Source organism: Rhipicephalus sanguineus, chromosome 6 (assembly GCF_013339695.2).
Source record: "Rhipicephalus sanguineus isolate Rsan-2018 chromosome 6, BIME_Rsan_1.4, whole genome shotgun sequence".
Taxonomy (NCBI): domain Eukaryota; kingdom Metazoa; phylum Arthropoda; class Arachnida; order Ixodida; family Ixodidae; genus Rhipicephalus; species Rhipicephalus sanguineus.
This window is the reverse complement of record NC_051181.1, coordinates 164,485,917-164,504,184: the sequence shown is the minus strand read 5'-3', so window position 1 is coordinate 164,504,184 and position 18,268 is coordinate 164,485,917. Positions and strand designations below refer to the sequence as shown.

The following is an 18,268-nucleotide window of genomic DNA, read 5'->3' as shown; positions in this document are numbered from 1 at the left end:
TTTGAATGACGATTACAGGAAAATTGAAATGGTGTGGTAAGGAGGACACGATTGCACATTGTGCTAAGGCTCCTTCTTACCTGCGAGTAGAACCGGGCGCACGACCACGTTGGTAGCAAAGCGACTGATCGCAAATGGCCGCTTTTGTCACAAAGCAACTGCCTTGGCTCAGTCGCGCGTCTGCATTCGCAAGCCTATGAATCAATCAGATGCGCAGGAACAGGACGCTAGCTTATTTTACGAGGGATATGACACGAACTCCGTGGGGTGACGGGTGTGTCGCAGGTCTGAACGTCGGTCGCGTTTAGTTCCTTCTTGGTCGCGCGACCGGTGCTATAGTCGCAAGTGTGAACGAGCGTTCATTGTGACCCTAGGTGGAGCATTGCTGAGAAAATGAGGGAGACAGGACAAAAAAATTGTAATAAAGCAAGTAATAAGCTTGTTTTCTTTCTCATCCGCGTCTGCACAAAAAACTCCACCCAGAACGTAAACGTGCAAGTCATTGTGTACCTGGCTCTTGCAGACCTGGTTGCGCTTCCGTCGTTCCTGGTGGACGCCATGGAAAATTGGGGGCTGCTCACTTTCCATAGGAACAGCCTGCTCTTCAGCGACGCCAAGGACGCCGTCACGCACAAAGTGGCCATAGCGACGGTTATATCGCACGAGCTGGCACATCAGGTGTGCCTGCAATTGCCTACTCCTTATGGTTGCCAACGGCTTGCAATAGCCGTCCAATTGACGATCCCAAATCTCACCTTGCCGCCTCTAATCATGAGAAAGTTTTTTCTCTTTTGATATTATCTGACTGTTAGAAGAAACGGACACCAACGTACAGGAACCATTAAAAATGTTGAGGCTAAAAAACTTCAACGGGTAGTCAAAAATTTACGATGACGTTTCCATTGCATAAAGCGAGAATACATTCAATGCATTTGAGAGTGTAGCACATGTGCAAACAAAACATTCGTTTCATTTGTGTTAGCATGCGGATAAAGGGGCATGAATTACAGAGATAAACTTGTGGAAGAATGCTGGTTCTGCTTGCAGCATTCAACTGGGCATGTTTACAGTTACCGTTTACAGGAGTATAGGCAAGGTATACCTTGTTCTAACACGTGACGCAGTGGTTCGGCAACCTGGTGACAATGCGATGGTGGAACGACGTGTGGCTCAACGAGGGTTTCGCCTCCTACATGCAGTACCTGGGCGTCGACGCCGTCCACCCAGAGTGGAATATTGTGAGTGATGCCTCGTCAATTGTGTAGCGAAAGCATAGAGTAAGCGCTGCAAGTTTCCGGAAGTTGCAAGCCAGTCAGTGCGGATCGGACGTGTACGGTAGGACTAGAACGCATCACCTGGTGTCCCAATTGCACAGGGCTCGCGCACTTGGCTGATCACCTTGAAGGTTACGTAAACCGTCGCACACAACATGCACGGATACCGCACGGGGGGAGCCAAAGAAGGCTATTGGTTTAAAATAATAATAATAAAAAAGCTTTCTTAGCGCGTTCTTCAGCTTTGACCGTCGAGCAGGGATTTCAAACTCACCTTTGCTAGCGGGCCGCAGTCACGAAATTTAGTCCCGCAAGAGCCAAGACGGGGAGGAAGGTTGGAGCGGGAAAGAGGGGGTCAATCAACTAACGCAACGCTGACACTTGAAGGAAGGCCATATCGCTCATTTCTGAAGGGGATTTGATGTCAGCCCTTTTCGATACCGAATCTGGAGGCGCCGAATCTGAAATGTAGTTTTTGTTCCGCAGTTATGTTACAACGTATGGTGACCGCATGGGGTGCCTCATGCAAAAAGAAAAAAAAAAAAGAAAAAGCGTCATTAGTCCCTATAGGCGGAAAAATAATGTGGGTACGATTTAGCACAGTCATAAAAAAGTCATAACACTTACTGATCAGCTAAAAAGGTTAATTGACGAAAATTTTCTAGTCTCAGTATTGATGGATCTAACAAAAGCCTTTGACAGTATAAATCTTAATGTTCTGTTCACTAAACTCGGGTCAATTGGCATCTGTGGCCCTGCTCTTTCACTAATAAAAAGCTACTTATGTAACAGAGTTCTAGTTGTTTCCTTATCAGACATTTGTTCTCGACAGCGAACTACTAACATCGGTGTGCCCCCAAGGCTCTATTCTGGGGCCACTTTTGTTTTTGATTTATATTAATGATTTACCGAGTTGTCTTTCTTCATCCCAGTGCATTTTGTACGCCGATGATACGACTATATTCGCCTCTCATAAAAATATCTCATCTGGTAAATATTTTGAATGCTGATTTAGATAATATTTTAAAGTGGGGTAATACCAACATGTTATCCATTAATTCTACTAAACCAAATTTGTTGTATTCACTTCACATCAGCAGAACGTAGCATCAATACCACATATCAGTTTTGGTCCCCACTCCCTCTCTCGTAGCTCATGTTTCTCTTTTCTAGGTATTCTTCTGGATAGTAACTTAAAATGTCCGTCATATTGCTGACACCAAAAAGAATATAGCGTATGTTATACGCGTCCTAATTAAAACGCGCCCTTATTTCTCACGCATCGCATCTCTCTATCACTCTTTCGTCCATTCTCATTTCACTTATGGTATAACACGATGGGGAAATACACGCAATACTCATATTGCGTCTCTCCAGATTGTCCAGAACCATGCTATAAGAATGATTACATGCAGCCCACGCCTTTCCAATGACAAATCACTACTACTCGTGAATAACGTTCTCACCACCAATGAACTCACTAAATACAAAGTAGGTATTTTTTTCTACAGACTTAAAAATAACGAACTTCCGCAGCCCATTTTTTCATCTTCTAATCTCATGATCTATAGCACTACTGATGAACAACAATTTTCTTTTACCCAAAATTCGGACTAACTATGGGAAGCAAACTGTAGCATTCACTTCTATTTCACATTGGAACACTCTTCCGCTTATCATAAGAACTACAAGACCATTACACCATTTTAAGAAAGAACTAAAAATGCACTTACTTCCTTCTGAATAACGAGAAGAGTAACTGTTTCATTTATTTAAGGTACATGTACTTTGGTTTTGTTGTTCAGTGTATTTTGGATATAGATTATCTGAATGTTGTACTACTTGTTTTTTTTTCTTCTTCTCTTATTATTTTTGTTCTGCTGTGACTATGTTAAAAGCGTATTATTTTATGTAATCACTTGTATTATTTTTCTGTGAATGTTATGTTATTTGCTTAAATGATTGCTCTCGCTACTGTTGCTACTATGATGTGTTTATTACCATATTTGATTTTCTACAGGAGGTCCCGATGCAGTCTCTTGACTATGGGACCTCCTCCTGTATACCAAACGCCTGTAACTTCACTCAACCTTAAATAATAAATTCTGATTCTGATTCTTTTGAAGCACAAGATGACGCCTAAAGTTCTAAACACGCTGACTTGATGCCTGCCAACGCTTAGCTGCGACGAGAGATAAAATGCCCACCTTAACTTCTTGCGCGGGGGCGATCCTCATTGTCGGTCGCGGGTGTTCACCTTCTACCGAACTTGTTCACCTTTTAGCAAGCAGGTGTTAGCACATGTAGGTACTTCCAACCAAGATCTTAGCAGCCTGTCGATGTCGCGCCGGGCCTCTAGCGAAGGGTCCGCGAGCCGAGACCCCTGGCATAGAGAGAGAGAGAGAGAGAAGTGCGGTGCAGTGCAGCACAGGCCTTGGCAGCCGGCATGTGTTTTCATTGGGGAAGACGAACGCGATAGCTTCCACCAATGAGATCGACGTTTGACCACGTGGCCCTTCGCGGATTATCAGAGTTACTGTATATGACTCCTTAAAGGGACAATAAAGATAAAAATGATTTTTCTCAAATTAGTAATACTGCTCTTTCACAACGCCAAAATCACCACTCTTGCCGCGAGAAGACGTTTGGTGAGCTAGAAAACACGCGAAAAGAAAATGCCGGTGGCGACGCCACCTTGACGTTCCCGTACAAATGGGCGTGATGTCATAGATTTTGACGGCGTCTACTAGGGCCTACGTAGCTCCTAATCGGTAAATACGAAGTAAATTGTCCTCTTAGGGGGCCAGAGACTTGGCATGCCAAGTTTCAGAAAATTTCATTAAGCGAGTGTGGCCGAAATAAGAATGAAACCTTTTGAAATATGTGACGTTACGTGCGGAGATTTCGGCGCGAAATTTAAAAATGAAACTTTGTCCTTTATTTCCTCTTCTACCAATGAGCCTATATATGATGGTTAAATTAATGATAGTGGAGATGTCAGTGTATAGTTTATCAGTATAAACTGATTCACTGTTTCATTTTTGTGCCCCTTTAAGGAAGCAGAACTCTACTTATCACTAAAGCCCCTGAACAAACAAAAATACAGGATCTCCATAGAGGTTGTCTAATTATGCGTAAGCAATGGCGCACCGCTCAAGGGGGCGCCATTACGCGGACGACGAGGTATATGACGGGATGTGTGCTGCCGCCGCACGTGTGCGAAGCGCCGAGCGATGGCGTGACATGGGGTGTCACGTGTGATGTGACGTCACCCGTACAACTGCGGTGTTGAAATCTCGAATGCACGCAAACCTTTTGCAACCGAGAATGTTTAAATCCCCTCTTGTAAATGCGATCGATCGCTCCACCTACATCCGACGCTTATCGAACTGTATCGGACCTAATGAAACGCGATTGGGCACTCATAGGGTACGATAAGACTCGGTCCGAGCTCGATCGAACCTCATCGGACGCATCCGATGCGCTTTTATCTTGCAGCGTCCCTCATAGTACCCGTGTCCTTTTGTAACCTTAAATACTGGAAATATGTACTGAATGATTTGTCTTAAAGTAATAATTATTTGACAGTTTCTCTCGGTGGTCTATAATACTGTTCCTAAAGAGAACATATCAGCGTTTAGCCAGAATGTGAATTCTTAAGTGCGTTATGTACCCTTATATTGCTCGTTTTGCGTAGCAGAGCACAATGCACCAACCTAATCTGGTGTGTTGATGCAGTCGTCCCGACAAAGGGTTTTTTCAGGTGTCATTCGACTTAACAGCGCTATGTTAATCCTTGCTTTCTTGCGAGGGCTGTCTCCGGCGAAGCGATATTACTCGAGCGTTCGGTTTCTCAGAGAGTGTTTCGCCACGCAGCTGAACCAGTTCACCGTGACCGACATGATGCCCATCATGAAGGCGGAGTACAACACGGACAGTCACCCTCTGTCCGTGGACGGGAACTTTTCGACCGAACTGGACAGCCTGTTTGACCGAATCGTCTACAACAAGGTCAGCCAGCTGGATATCGTGTTGTTTGGCTGGTTACTGAAGCTCATGAGACGGCACAGCTTAACTGATCGTGTATAACAATCTGCCTACATTGCCTAATGGGGGTGGGGGTAATAGACACAACAGAAATGGCATAGGTGTGCGCAGGGTTCTCCATTAGGGGGAGCGACATCCCTCCCCCTTTCCACTGGACTAGTCCGAATAAAAAAAAAAAACGAGCTGCTCACAACGACCTGCTTTTGGCCTTTCTGGGAGTAAAGACGGGAAGTTGTTGAAATGCCACATCAGGGTGTCCTCGGCGGCCGTCGTGAAACCTGCAGAAGCTCGCACATTAAACGACGACGGTCTCCACTGAACAAAGATGTGCAACAGGGTGTCCTCGGCGGCCGTCATGAAACCTGCAGAAGCTCGCACATTAAACGACGACGGTCTCCACTGAACAAAGATGTGCAACAGACTTGGAGCCCCCCCCAGATGATTAGGGGTTGCAGCCTCCTGCCCAGAGTTACCAGATGCTACGAGCTAACAAGCAAATAATCCTCACAAAAGAATCCCCAAAACAGCGGCACGACTTTCGCGAAGAAACACAAGAGAAGCGGTAATTAGTTTTCCCATTCTTCAAAATATATTTAATTCTAATAGAAAGATCTCACTCAATAATAATGATATCTGGGGTTTAACGTCCCAAAACGCCGATATGATTGAGAAACACCGTTTTCGAGAGCTCCGCAAATTTTGACCACCCGGGGTTCCTTAACGTGCACCTAAATCTAAGTACACCAACCTAAAACATTCTCTCCTTCATCGAAAATGCAAGATCTCACTCAAATACGAAGGGGATTTGAAAGAATCACTTTAATTACTTTGTACTGCGAAAATATGCGCTACTATGAACGAAAGCGCATATTTACTTTTTAACATTGACTCCAGAGTAGTCTCCATTCACTTGAATGCACGTTTGCCAGTGCATGATTAACGTCACTTGTCGATTCCCCAAACGTACTTTTGACTTCAACCCAACTGCTCAGAGTCATCGACCAACGCGCTATTGGCGAACGTGGAGATCACCAAAATAACCGTATTTGCTGGGAAATTGCAAATACCCCCCAAAAATGCGATAAGCGACTGAAAAATTCTTCAAGCGACTAGGCGAAAAAAGAAGCCCAAATCCGCTTATTATAAGCGGAACTGGCAACTCTGTCTCAGGATAATTAAAAACAAAATAAAAGCGGAGCGTGTAAAATTATGCCATGCGCATGACAATACACCGTAAACAGAAAATACATTTAGGCAACAATTTTATTAATTAGGATTCGACATTACCACAAAGAGGGGAGATGACTATAATGGGGAATGCTATAGCCTTGTTAACCACATAACTAATGTATTTCTTTGTGTAATACCTCCGGACCTAGAAAGTTTTTAAATAAATAAATAAATAAATAAATAAATAAATAAATAAAAAAAGCGGTTGAGCGATCTCAAAAGCCTCAGTTATCTCTCTGACGCACTGATTCTTGTCTAGAGAAGCAGTGCCACCTTTCTGGCGTTGTTTCTCGACACTTCTTCTAACCTAATGTAACCTAGCCTTATCTGACCTACCCTATACATAACATAACCTAGCCTAACCTAACATATATACTCGAGCGCGTCGCAGTGGGCGCAGGCTTGCACGCGTGAGATTTTTTTCGCTATCAAATTGAACGTTTTGGCTGAACCGAAATAAAAAAAAATTCGATTGTGCACACGTGCTGAGGCAGAGTGAATGTTCATTCGCAGGGACCCTCTATCGTGCGAATGATGTCGTACTTCCTCTCACCTCCGGTCTTCCTCAAGGGCCTCAGGGTACGTAAACCAATGCACGCCAATCTAAGGTGGGTTATTGGTTACCGGCATTATGGAACACAGTTCTTGCGGCGCCTAATAAGGCAAAAGTTACGGTTCATCGTTTTTGCTGCGTCTCGCTCTGTTACGCATCGTAAAAACCACATATTTCGATGCAGATAATTTGGAACACAAGTTGCCCAATCCTTTATGCTTAGTCACTTAAGCGTTGTACTCTGAGAAGTTTGGACCAATCAGTTTAGCAGCGTTCAGCGGTGTGGGTCGCACATTTGACCGCATGACAGCAACGGTATGGGACTGTTAAAGAAACTTTGAAGGTACTGGCGATCAGTTTTTTGTGGTACGCCGTTAAGTGCATCACAAGGTTTCGCGGTACAAGTGCAGTCTAATCGTGGCAACGTGGAATACGCCATGGCACATTTTCTTTCAATCTTTTCCACATTTCGTGTTGAGGAATTCCTGCTCTGGAGGCATGCTGGAAACAGTGATAGGCTAGCGCTGTAAGCGATCATACGCCGGCATTAAGTGATGCATGTAACGCCACTCACGCACCCATTTATGGGATGACTAGTCTATAGCCTTTTCCTCTCAGAGGGAGACCTAAAATGCACTCACAAATTCGCTTGTACATAAAAAGCATCCACGTGCGTGATCGTGAAATAGAGGACACCACGGCTCGCCGAAGGTCTGCACTTGTTGCTGCGAAGGAGCACCGCTTGTAAGCTTGAGCATTTTTTTCACGTAATACGCATATAAATAAATGGCAAAGGCTTACATAGTATAAATACTACAATTTTAACAACAGTAAGTAACAGCCGACTGTCTACGGTATACTTCGAATGCCTCAATCGCGCAGTGCCAAAGGCTTCTCGCCAGATTCTTCGACTTTGTGTGGCAAGATTTAAATTTTAATTCCCCCTTAAATCGCCAACAGCGTGGTCGATGGTATTACCATAATTCAAGCTATTTTTGTTTCTTTCATATTATTATTCGTCGGTCTTTTATCAATGTGTCTTTAAGTGCAGTTGACTACCGGCCATTTTGTGCGTTGTATGTGCGTCTTTGCTCTGCCAGTTCGCGCCGGAACACTTTCTTCAATATGATGCCGTTGTAAGCTCCGAAAATATTGCAGACGAAGGAAGTGCACTACTGCAAAGAAACGATGTTATCCAAAAAGTACCACACTGAAATCTATAGAATCGTGCAAGATCGTGTAAACACGTGTTTACATTTTCAGTACTCTTATTATGCGCACATGTTCCGTAATTTTTGTTCAGCTCCTAGAAAAGCTATTATTAGACTGGCTTCTTGAGTGAATACGAACACCTACCACTTGTATAATCGTACGTGCTGAAATTAAGTATTGCATACATAAACGCTGTTCCAACCAGCTTCACCTTATACTCGTGAAAGCGAAAAATGCTTCCTTATCGAAGCGAAAGTTCGCCTCTTGTGTGTGTGACAAACTAGACTTCAAGAACAGTGCTTCGGTTATGGTAAATGAGTGCTGTTTTTTATCCCTACACAACTTTCAAAACTGTCGAAAAACTTACTAAATGCTCCTTTCATCATCGTTTTTTTCGTTCTCTCATATGAAATTTTAGCAACTTGTTAACGTTGGAAGACTTGTAAACTACAGGTTACCAAGAAGCGTGCATTCTATAGTGCTTAGTTCATTCTTTTAGCATTGAAGTGCCTTCAATACTCCTTCCACAGAACGCTATAAGAAAATAACAAAAAAAAAAAAACTGATGTCAAATACAAGCGCCGTGCCAGTCCATCGTGGAAAAAAAAAATTCACGGAACAGGCATGATAACAAGGGCATACTGTGCTGTCTAACAGCTTCGATTCTTACTTATCTAATTGAGTCCATTGGTTCTTGCCCCTTTGAGACATCATGTTCACGTCGCGCTGATGTTACAGGCTTACCTAAAGAAGTACAGCTTCGGCAACGCGGATCAGGACCAACTCTTCGCGGAACTCACCAAGGTAGGCATGTACCTAATTACTGTTCCTACGGTTCAGCTCTTTTCTAGTTCTTCGCGTATGGTGTAAGTGCTCATTTTTTATTAGCAAAGCCCCGCACATACATTATGGAGATATAATACGCAGGCTAGTCATAACATCTACCTACAAAAAAACTTTGACACCGCACGAAGATGTCGCTGAGAGCGTAAATCCTTCTAAACGCGAAGGCTGTAAAAAAAAGTAAAAGTTTCCAATGCTTGAGCGGGTTCGACTTTAAATTCATGTTCAGGTAGGAATGGCATTTCAATGGCTTCTGTATTCTTGAGCTTTATGTAAACAGTCTACATTGGAGGTAAATAATAAAAAAAAAGCGGCGTCCTGATTCATGGAATGCGTAGCGAAACGACTTCTATAGTAACAAACAGTGGTGTTTATTATTCTGTGGTGGTTTTTTTCAATAGGCTCCTTTGAATCGGTGCAGTCTGATGAACAGTTGCTGTCCTTTCCTGCCCCTTTTTTTAGCCCTTTTCATAAAACAATACAGGGTGTCTCAAATGAAAAGCATCCAAGTAATAAAAAATTAAGCATAGTTGCTACGTGTCTCCAATTAGCGCAGTATTGTTCTGAGCCACGTAGAACACGTCAAATATTTTTTTCCAATCCGCAAAGCTCGGCAATTAACAAACATTACTTAATGAACCTTTTTAATGAGCAACTCTAGAAAAACATCTTCAGTACGAAACTTGTAGCACTTGGTGAGAAACATCGAATTTGTCAATCTATCGTAAGACAAATTCCCTACTTAATTTTTCCCTGGCTTTCTTTAAAGCGCGCGAATTAAAAAAAAAATACCACGTGGCTGCCGCCCTAACGCGCGGCGGTTTTAGCGCCCTCAAATGTAAGTTCAACGAATTATCGAAGGCTGCTTCGTGCACGAAGGTCGATTGAGTAGGCTATCGGTGACTGCGATGGACGCTAAATGATGGTAGCTAGGGGCGTACCGTCTAAAAAAAAAAACATCCACGAAATAGCGGTCGCCACGTGTGAGTGAATCTTTTATCTCGGTCCTTCATCACGCTTTCACCCTCGCCCCTTCCCATGTATTTCTTCATTGGTGTGAAAAGAAAAGAAAAAGAAATGCACAATCTTCCACTAAAGGGAACCATGTGGGGATGCGAAGGAGTGCATGGGTCGACTTAAAGTTCCGTTCATCACGGGCACCTTGCCCGGTGTTGAACGTGTCCTTGCATGTGGAGCACACCATAAATTCAACTATATAGTTGCTGTTGCTGTTACACGTCCCGAACTCTTGTTGGAGCACGCCACGCAGGTTCATCGCACGTCTGCAGAATTTCGTTCCCCGACGCCATCACGTGATTACTGAGAGAGTGTAAGGGGGAGAGGCCACAGCGTCTCACCCAGCCCCTTACGCAGGCCCGAACGCGCTAGCGGGTGCCAGCGCGTTCTGACTAGGATACAACGCGTTGGTTCATCGCGCGTCTGCAGAATCTCGTTCGCCAATGCCTATCACATGATTGCTGAGAGAGTGTAAGGGGGAGAGGCCACAGCGTCTTACTCAGCCCCTTACACAGGCCCGAATGCGCTAGCGCGTGCCAGCACACGTGGTTTTGTCTGCGTTACGCCAAGCTAGGACAGCATACGGCAGCCCGGGCCCCTAAAGTGCTCTGCACGTATCATCATCAAGGCGGTCGAAGAACAAGACGAAGAAGACTTCTCCTTGGCGCGAGCGCACGCTCTGCACATATCATCATCAAGGCGGTCGAAGAACAAGACGAAGAAGACTTCTCCTTGGCGCGAGCGCGCGCTCAATATGTTACAGATGGCTATGGTAGGTTTTAGAAAGCGGACGGTCGCCAATGGAACTACGGACAAAGCCCAGCGCAAAAGCTGCTTCGCATCTAAAAAATGCCTACGCTACATCAAGTGCTGCCTACGGTCTCATGTGGCATTGCTCCGTGGCTCCCGCGTTTTCGTGAGTGAATAAACTTTATTACAAGATCCGGCATGTTTGTGGTCCGGGCTAGACCGCACAGGTAGACACCAGGAGACCTTGTCTCCCTATAGCCTCCCTGGCCTGCTGGATAGCCAATCTTTGGTCTTCTACCTCCGAGCTGAGCAGCACTAGCCGCTACCGCTCCCGAGGGCCTCAGGAGAACTTGTTGATAGGTCGGGACATTCCCACAGTATATGTTTATACGAAGCCCTTTCTGTTGTGCATAGTTTGCATTTGTTGTCCGGGTGTAGGTGAGGGTAGCTCCTGTGGAGGTGCACAGGGTTTGGGTAGGAGTTTGTTTGTAGCTGTCGGTATTCAGATGCTTGTTTCCTGTCTAGACTCGGGTGAGGTGCGGGGAAGACGCGCCTCGTCTCTCTGTAGTGCTGTGTGTATTCTGTGTAGCATGTAAGTCTGTCTTTGTGTGGTACGTCGGCGCCGCCAGGGATGTTCACCGAGGGGTCCGTTCGGGTTGCGCGGCTGGTTAATTCTCGCGACAACTCGTGGGCCATCTAGTTCGTATTGGAGGTATCAGTCTCGTGTGCGCCGGGAACCATATTAGGTATTTGGATTCATCTGCTTTCTTTAGTTCTTGGCTATTAACGAGGAATCTGAGGGCTTGTTGTGAAAACCGTCCTTGCGTGAAATTTCTGATAGCTACTTGCAAGTCACTCAGTATGAATTTGTGTTTGTTGGAGGTGATAGCCATGGCTATGGCTACCTCCTCAGCCTCCCATATCTTGTTGGTTGTGACAGTGTACGCGTTAATACACATGCCCGACGTGTCAATCGTGACAGCAGTCTGGGCCTTGTGTTCAGGGTATGTGCTAGCATCTGCGAAAAGAGATTGACTGTTTGTGCCGTGGGCTTTGAGCAGTACTTTGGCTATGTGTCTTCTGCGGGCCGCGTTCGTGATAGGGGTCACATTTTTCGGTATCGGGTTAGCGACGATATTAGCTCTGAGTGTATTGGGGATGTCATGTTTGATCTCATGTTGTGCATGGTACATGATTCCTAATTTGGTCATTATGTTTCTTACCGTTTTGGTTGTTGTGAGCCGTTCAAGCTGGGATATTCGCTGAGCTTCCGCTATCTCTTCAAGTGTATTATGTATTCCTAGCTGAAGAAGCAGGTCTGTGCTCGCATACTCTGGTATTCCTATCGCTTGTTTGTAGGCCTTCTGGATGAGCGCATTTATTTTTTCTGCTTTTCGCCAGTTGTGGTATGCTGCTACATACGTTATGTGGCTTATTACGAAGGCCTGTATTAGACGGATTACGTGGGCTTCTTTCACGCCTTGGTGTTTATTTGTGACCCTGCGAATGAGCCTCATCGCATTCGTGACTTTGGCATTTAGCCTGCGTATGGTCTCGCCGTTGGTGCCGTTAGCCTCGGTGACTAATCCGAGTACACGTATTTTAGGGACTATCGGTATGTTTGTGCCTTCCTGTGTATGAATCCTAATTTACTCGTATTGCCGCTTGTTTTCCTGTGACTTGGGTGGTCTGCCTCTGATTACTGGCCTGTAGAGGTTCAGATTTCTCCGGTGAGCATGGAATATGGCATCAATTTTGACGATGCCCGGGTCATCGACACGGAAGGCAGCCACACAAAAAGACAGTTTTTAGAGCCCTGGCATATCCAAACAACACCTGGAAATGTTAACCACTCAACTGGAACCTTACCGAGTGTGTACGTGCACGGTCTACGGAACCAGTGGAAAAAAACATCGCAGCAACAAGAACGGCGGGAAGAAGGACGATGGAGAGGAGGACACCACCAAAGAAAGTCGCTAGCTTCGGAGCAGGCCGAACAGTCACCCCTGAGGAAGGGACCGAATCGGTCCCGAAACGTCGGGTCAGTTTATAGTTTTTAAATTGTAACTTTAGCAGCTTTGGACTATAAGTGGCTGGAGAGTTTACTATTTTTTGTATGAATTTTCACCCAGCCAAACAGATCTCTGTCGAATATGTTCACATTTAGATTTTGGTGCACGTTAAAGAACACCAGATGGTCAAAATTTTCGGAGCTCTCCACTATACGGCGTCCCTCATAATCCTATCGTGGTTTTGGGACGTAAAACTCCAGTAATTATATTATATTGCATTTTTCTTTTCAATGCAGGTATGCAGCTCGACCATGCTCATAAGATGTATATGGCACTGGAAACCAAATAAATGTCATGGCTATTTTTTATTGTTACATTTGTAAGCTTTTCTCTCTGTTCTTTTAGGTGCCTTCTCGCGAGAAGTGATTTTGTTGTCACGTGTGCCTACACGCAGGCGCAACCCGAAGGCGGTCCGCATGTCCGAGTGGATGTGAAGGAAGTGATGGACACGTGGACGAGGCAACCGGGCTACCCAGTGGTGGACGTTGTCCGGGACTACGAAGCGCGCACAGCCTCACTCACACAGAGGCACCACTGCGTCAGGCCCGACCAGTAAGGAGGAGAAACCGAAGCGGCCTAAATGAGTAGACGTGTAGTTCCTCCTCGCTGCTGCTGAGCCTAAATTGCGCAGAATGTCGAGGGGTGTTGGCTCAAACGGAAGTACGTTTCTACGGACGGAGTGCGCGTGGGTCCCCAGAAACGCGCTTGGCTTTTACGCCGCGGGAAGCGGTGGGTGATTGAGAGCTGTTCAAGCCTTGCGAAGGGTTTCACTTCAACAGCATCCTCTATGGCCCGGCTGGCGCGAACGCTTTCGCAAATACCATGCGAAAATGCCATGACTCTTTTCTGGCGTGAGCTTGTCCTGGTCCTTTTATAAACAGCACAGCATCCGCCACGCTGAATGTCCTTCGCAATATACTTTTCAGGTCACAAGAACCACCCGACTGTCTTTTATAAATGTGCGCAAATTAAACGACTGCTTTCCATGTTGAGTATTTGCAGTAAGCAACCCTCCAACAGTTTACAATGTGACTCTGAGAATGCCGTTCCTTATGCTCTGAGTGCACCGCACATTCGGCGTAGGTCCGGTATTTTTCTCCAGTTGAAGCGCTGATTTCTTACTCTCGTGTTGATGTCAATCATTACAAATTATTATTTCACCCTTGCCAAGTGAAACAATGAGCGTTAAATTTGGGCACTCCCACTACCCCCCCCCTCCCTTAGAGCGTGTTCTGCAGTAGTAGTCGGAACTTTGCTCTTTATCTCTGTACAGGTCAAGATTGTGGATCATTCCCATCACGTACACGGACGCTGAACACAAGAATTTTACGAACACCGAAAACGTAATGTGGATGAAAACTACAAAAGGTAAGCTTCGGTTTTACTTTTCTGTGCTATGTGAGGAACGCACGCACGCACGCACGCACGCACGCACGCACGCACGCACGCACGCACGCACGCACACACACACACACACACACACACACACACACACACACACACACACACACACACACAGATATATATATATATAAAATTTCAAAAGAAAGTTCTGAAGGTCAGAAGGCTGTCCCACGGCCGAAACGTCGAGTAAAAATATGCAATTTTCGTAAGTGTGCTCCTTCAGTTCTCGACTATATATATATATATATATATATATATATATATATATATATATATATATATATATATATATATATATATATATATATAATGCACAGATGCTGGAAACTGCAAGGCGCAACGAATCACTGATGGAAAAACAGCAAAAAAGAAAAATCTTTTTCACTCGCTTTGAAAGGTTTCTATTACTGCAGGCTAGCGTTATTTAAACATTCTGTAATTCCTGCAACAAATAAATGCCTGTAATACATTGCTCCTAAAGTCTGTTGGGTATTAGTGTTGCAGTCTTTTTATTATTTGTCGTTTTATTTGTGACTTATTACGCACCGTTACAAAAAAAATGGTTGGGGATTTCGGGCAGGGTATTTAGATTGAAGAGAGGTAATCTGGGCTAGTTGGTATGTATTCATAGTAATAAACAGCGTGAAAAACTGGAGACAAAAGGGAAGAACAACACGGGACGACCGCTCGTCCGTGTCGTTCCCTTTTATCTCTAGCTTTTCACGCTGTTTGTTAGTATGTGCAGACATTCTGACGCTCTCCTAATATCTTTGTCACCTACGTTTTACGAAATGAAACACGTTTTTATACAGTCATTACCGCAGCGTCATTGCTGTAGTTAGAAACAAAAGCTGTCGTCAGGGTAAATCTCTTTCAGGGATTTTCCATCAGATGTATAGTTGACTCCCAAAAGTGTAAAGGAAGCAAAGAAAAAAAAAAAGAACATTGCGAGCAGAACTTCTTAGTCGGGAACAAATTTGGAACGTCGACAGAGACTGTACAAGAGGGTCAAATTCGCGAATGTGACTTGGTACTCATTTTTTTAACATAGACTCACTTTTGATGAATCTAGGTTGCGATATATCCACACTCGAGTAATGCGCCAAGCACAATATTTCGAAAGTATGCGCACGCGACACATAAGTAGCAACCATATCGGCTTATACAGCCACGATTCAGCTGCTTCGAAAAGCCCCAGCGAGGAGCTGTACTGTTTTTAGAATCGTGACTCACCAGCTGACGCAGAAGATATTGGGAACCATTTTTAATTAATGATAGCAGTGACACCAACTTAATTGTATAATGTTTCGCAGTTAGCGTCTGTTAGATATTGACAGAGTGTAGAATTCCTGCATACCAAGGTAATTCTGCACAACTGAACAGAGCGAGCATGATGCCTGTACTCAGGCCTCAGAAAGTCTGCAGGTTCAGTTATGCAGTACAGACGCAGTCTGTATGCAGAAAACATTACGCATTGTCAGTATACAAGAAGGTCGACTCTGCAGAAACACGAAAGTGGTGACAGGATGTATATAGGCTGTCTCAACAGAAAGGTAGAGCCATTTTTGCAACAAGAGTGAATCCTGTTCAAAGAATGAACAAAACATTATTTTTTTTGAAGACGAACAACAATATGTTAACAAAGGATTCTATTTAGTACGCAGCAACAGTTATGCTTTAAAAAAAGACGACTGATGTATCCTTATTTGCTCGATTACACCTTCATGCGTGACAATGTAGTGAGATTGGGTTACGATGCTCGGCTGCTGACTCGAAAGACGCGGGTTCGACTCCGGCCTGCAGCGGTCGCATTTCGATGGAGGCGAAATGCTAGAGGTCCGTGTACTATTTCAGGTGCGCTACTTTCGCTTCACGTTAAAGGAACGTTTCAGTGCACGTTAAAGGAAATTATCTGGAGTCCTCCGCTACGGCATGCCTCGTAAAACCCCAGATATCATTAATAACAACGAGGTTATCCGTTATTTTTTGTTTGTGTGTGCGTGTCGACCCTTTCTGCCCGTAGACCTTCTGTAGTGGTGCTGTGTTGTGCCCTTACATTTATCCCTGCAGCCCGATGTCACAAGTGTATTTTCTTTTCTTCAGCCATGCTGCAAAATCTTCCCGAGAAGAACGAGTGGATCATTTTGAACCTGCAGTCGGCCGGCTACTACAAGGTCAACTACGACGTCGACAACTGGGCCCTTCTTCGAAGACAGCTGCTCATTGCTCCAGAGGTAAGGCCTCCCTGTGAACGAATTGTGTATGAATCTCAGCAGCGAAGCACGTCTGGCCGCGTCAAAAAGAAAAAAGGAAATGGCGAAGCGTCATTAGAAACTTGTGGACATTTCCCTGAGCAGCCCTCTGTGCCATTTTGTTTTGAAGATCCGATCACTATTGTCCACATAGCCAAGCTTCCACTGGTGAAGCCAGGAGGGAGGGGGTTCACTCACCCCCCCCCCCCTCGGCCAAAGTTTGTGTGTATGCATGTGTGTATACAGGGCACACATACAAAGGCAGGCTCGAATATACACGTATGGATGAATCCCTCCCTGAAAAAAGTTTCTAGCCACGCCTCTGCAAGCTTCAATGCAGTTGTTAGCAGCATGATAGGTGCAAACTACGCTGCAATATTAACGTCAATCGGCTGCTACAATTCAGGCGTTCCCGAATTATGACAGGGAATCTGCCGCTGTCCCTAAAGCGAAAAGTGCGCAATCATTTGCATACTGCCAGTTCTAACACATGGGGCGGAAACGGATGATAACAAAGAAACTCGAGAAAACCTTAAGAACCACGCAGCGTACGATGGGACATAACTGAACGCCGAAAGGCTCGGAAGATAGAAAACGGGTCAAAGAACAAATAGGGGTGGCCAATACTCTAGTGTACATTAAGCGAAAGAAGTGGACCTCCACTGGCCACGCAATGCTTATGACAGATAGTGGGTGGTCAGTTATAGCAACGAAATGGGTGAAATGGGAAAAGAAAAGAAGCCGAGGACAGCAGCGAATTAGACTGAGCAACGAAGTTAACGAGCTCGCAGGTGTAAAATGGAAGCAGCTCTTACAGGATAAGGTAAGTTGGAGACCACTGGGAGAGACCTTCGTCCTGCAGTGGGCAGAGGCGTAACTAATAATTTCTAGGGAATTACGCGCTAAGACTGCGATATCATTATGCATGAGGCACGCCGTACTGGATGGCTCCGGAAATTTCAACCACCTGTGGTTCCTTAACGTGCACCTCGAATGACGTACACGGCCTCAGACATTTTTGCCTTAATCGAAAATGCGACCACCACCGCCGAGATTGAACCCACGTCTTTGGTATCAGCAGCAGCGCACCATAACCACTGTACCCTAGCGGTGCCTATGCGACTTATTATAGGACTATGCTGCTGATGATAATGACGGTCCGGGTAGCTAATTCGGTTATCATTAAAACGAGCACCTTCGTTTGAGGATGCGTGTTAGTCGTAACTTAGTTTTTCAGGTTCGATCCTGATTTCCACGACGAGACTTACATCTGTTAAATAAGCATTTAGAATATATTCCGCCAATCGTGGTGTATTCACAGCGCAGTGAAGAGCACGGCTTGTTCAGTGCATGCGTATCGCTCAATCTGGGCAAATAAACAGGCAACGCTGTTTATGGGTAAATATGGAATCAATAGCTAACTTCAAATCACGATCACACAGAAACACGAAGGAACAAATAGAAAGGACTGGAGCTCACTTGCAACTGTTTATCCCCTGACGAATACAGGCTAATACATCCACTTTTCGCCAACGCATGCGCAACGTGCTTGTGCTTTCGTCTACGTAATCAAATTGTTCCATTGTTCTGCGTACCAAACAATTTATTAGCAAG

General features: G+C 44.9%; 1 protein-coding gene across 1 annotated transcript in view; it reads left to right on the top strand.

The window, feature by feature from the left end:
• Positions 1-18,268, top strand: part of LOC119396979 (aminopeptidase N) — a 47,149-nt gene that overhangs the window by 19,980 nt on the left and 8,901 nt on the right. The window contains exons 7-14 of the mRNA XM_049416664.1: positions 524-678; positions 1,125-1,238; positions 5,151-5,285; positions 7,065-7,130; positions 9,055-9,120; positions 13,393-13,550; positions 14,272-14,366; positions 16,506-16,636. Coding sequence (XP_049272621.1) covers positions 524-678; positions 1,125-1,238; positions 5,151-5,285; positions 7,065-7,130; positions 9,055-9,120; positions 13,393-13,550; positions 14,272-14,366; positions 16,506-16,636 — 920 coding nt within the window. The remainder of the gene's footprint in view (positions 1-523; positions 679-1,124; positions 1,239-5,150; positions 5,286-7,064; positions 7,131-9,054; positions 9,121-13,392; positions 13,551-14,271; positions 14,367-16,505; positions 16,637-18,268) is intronic.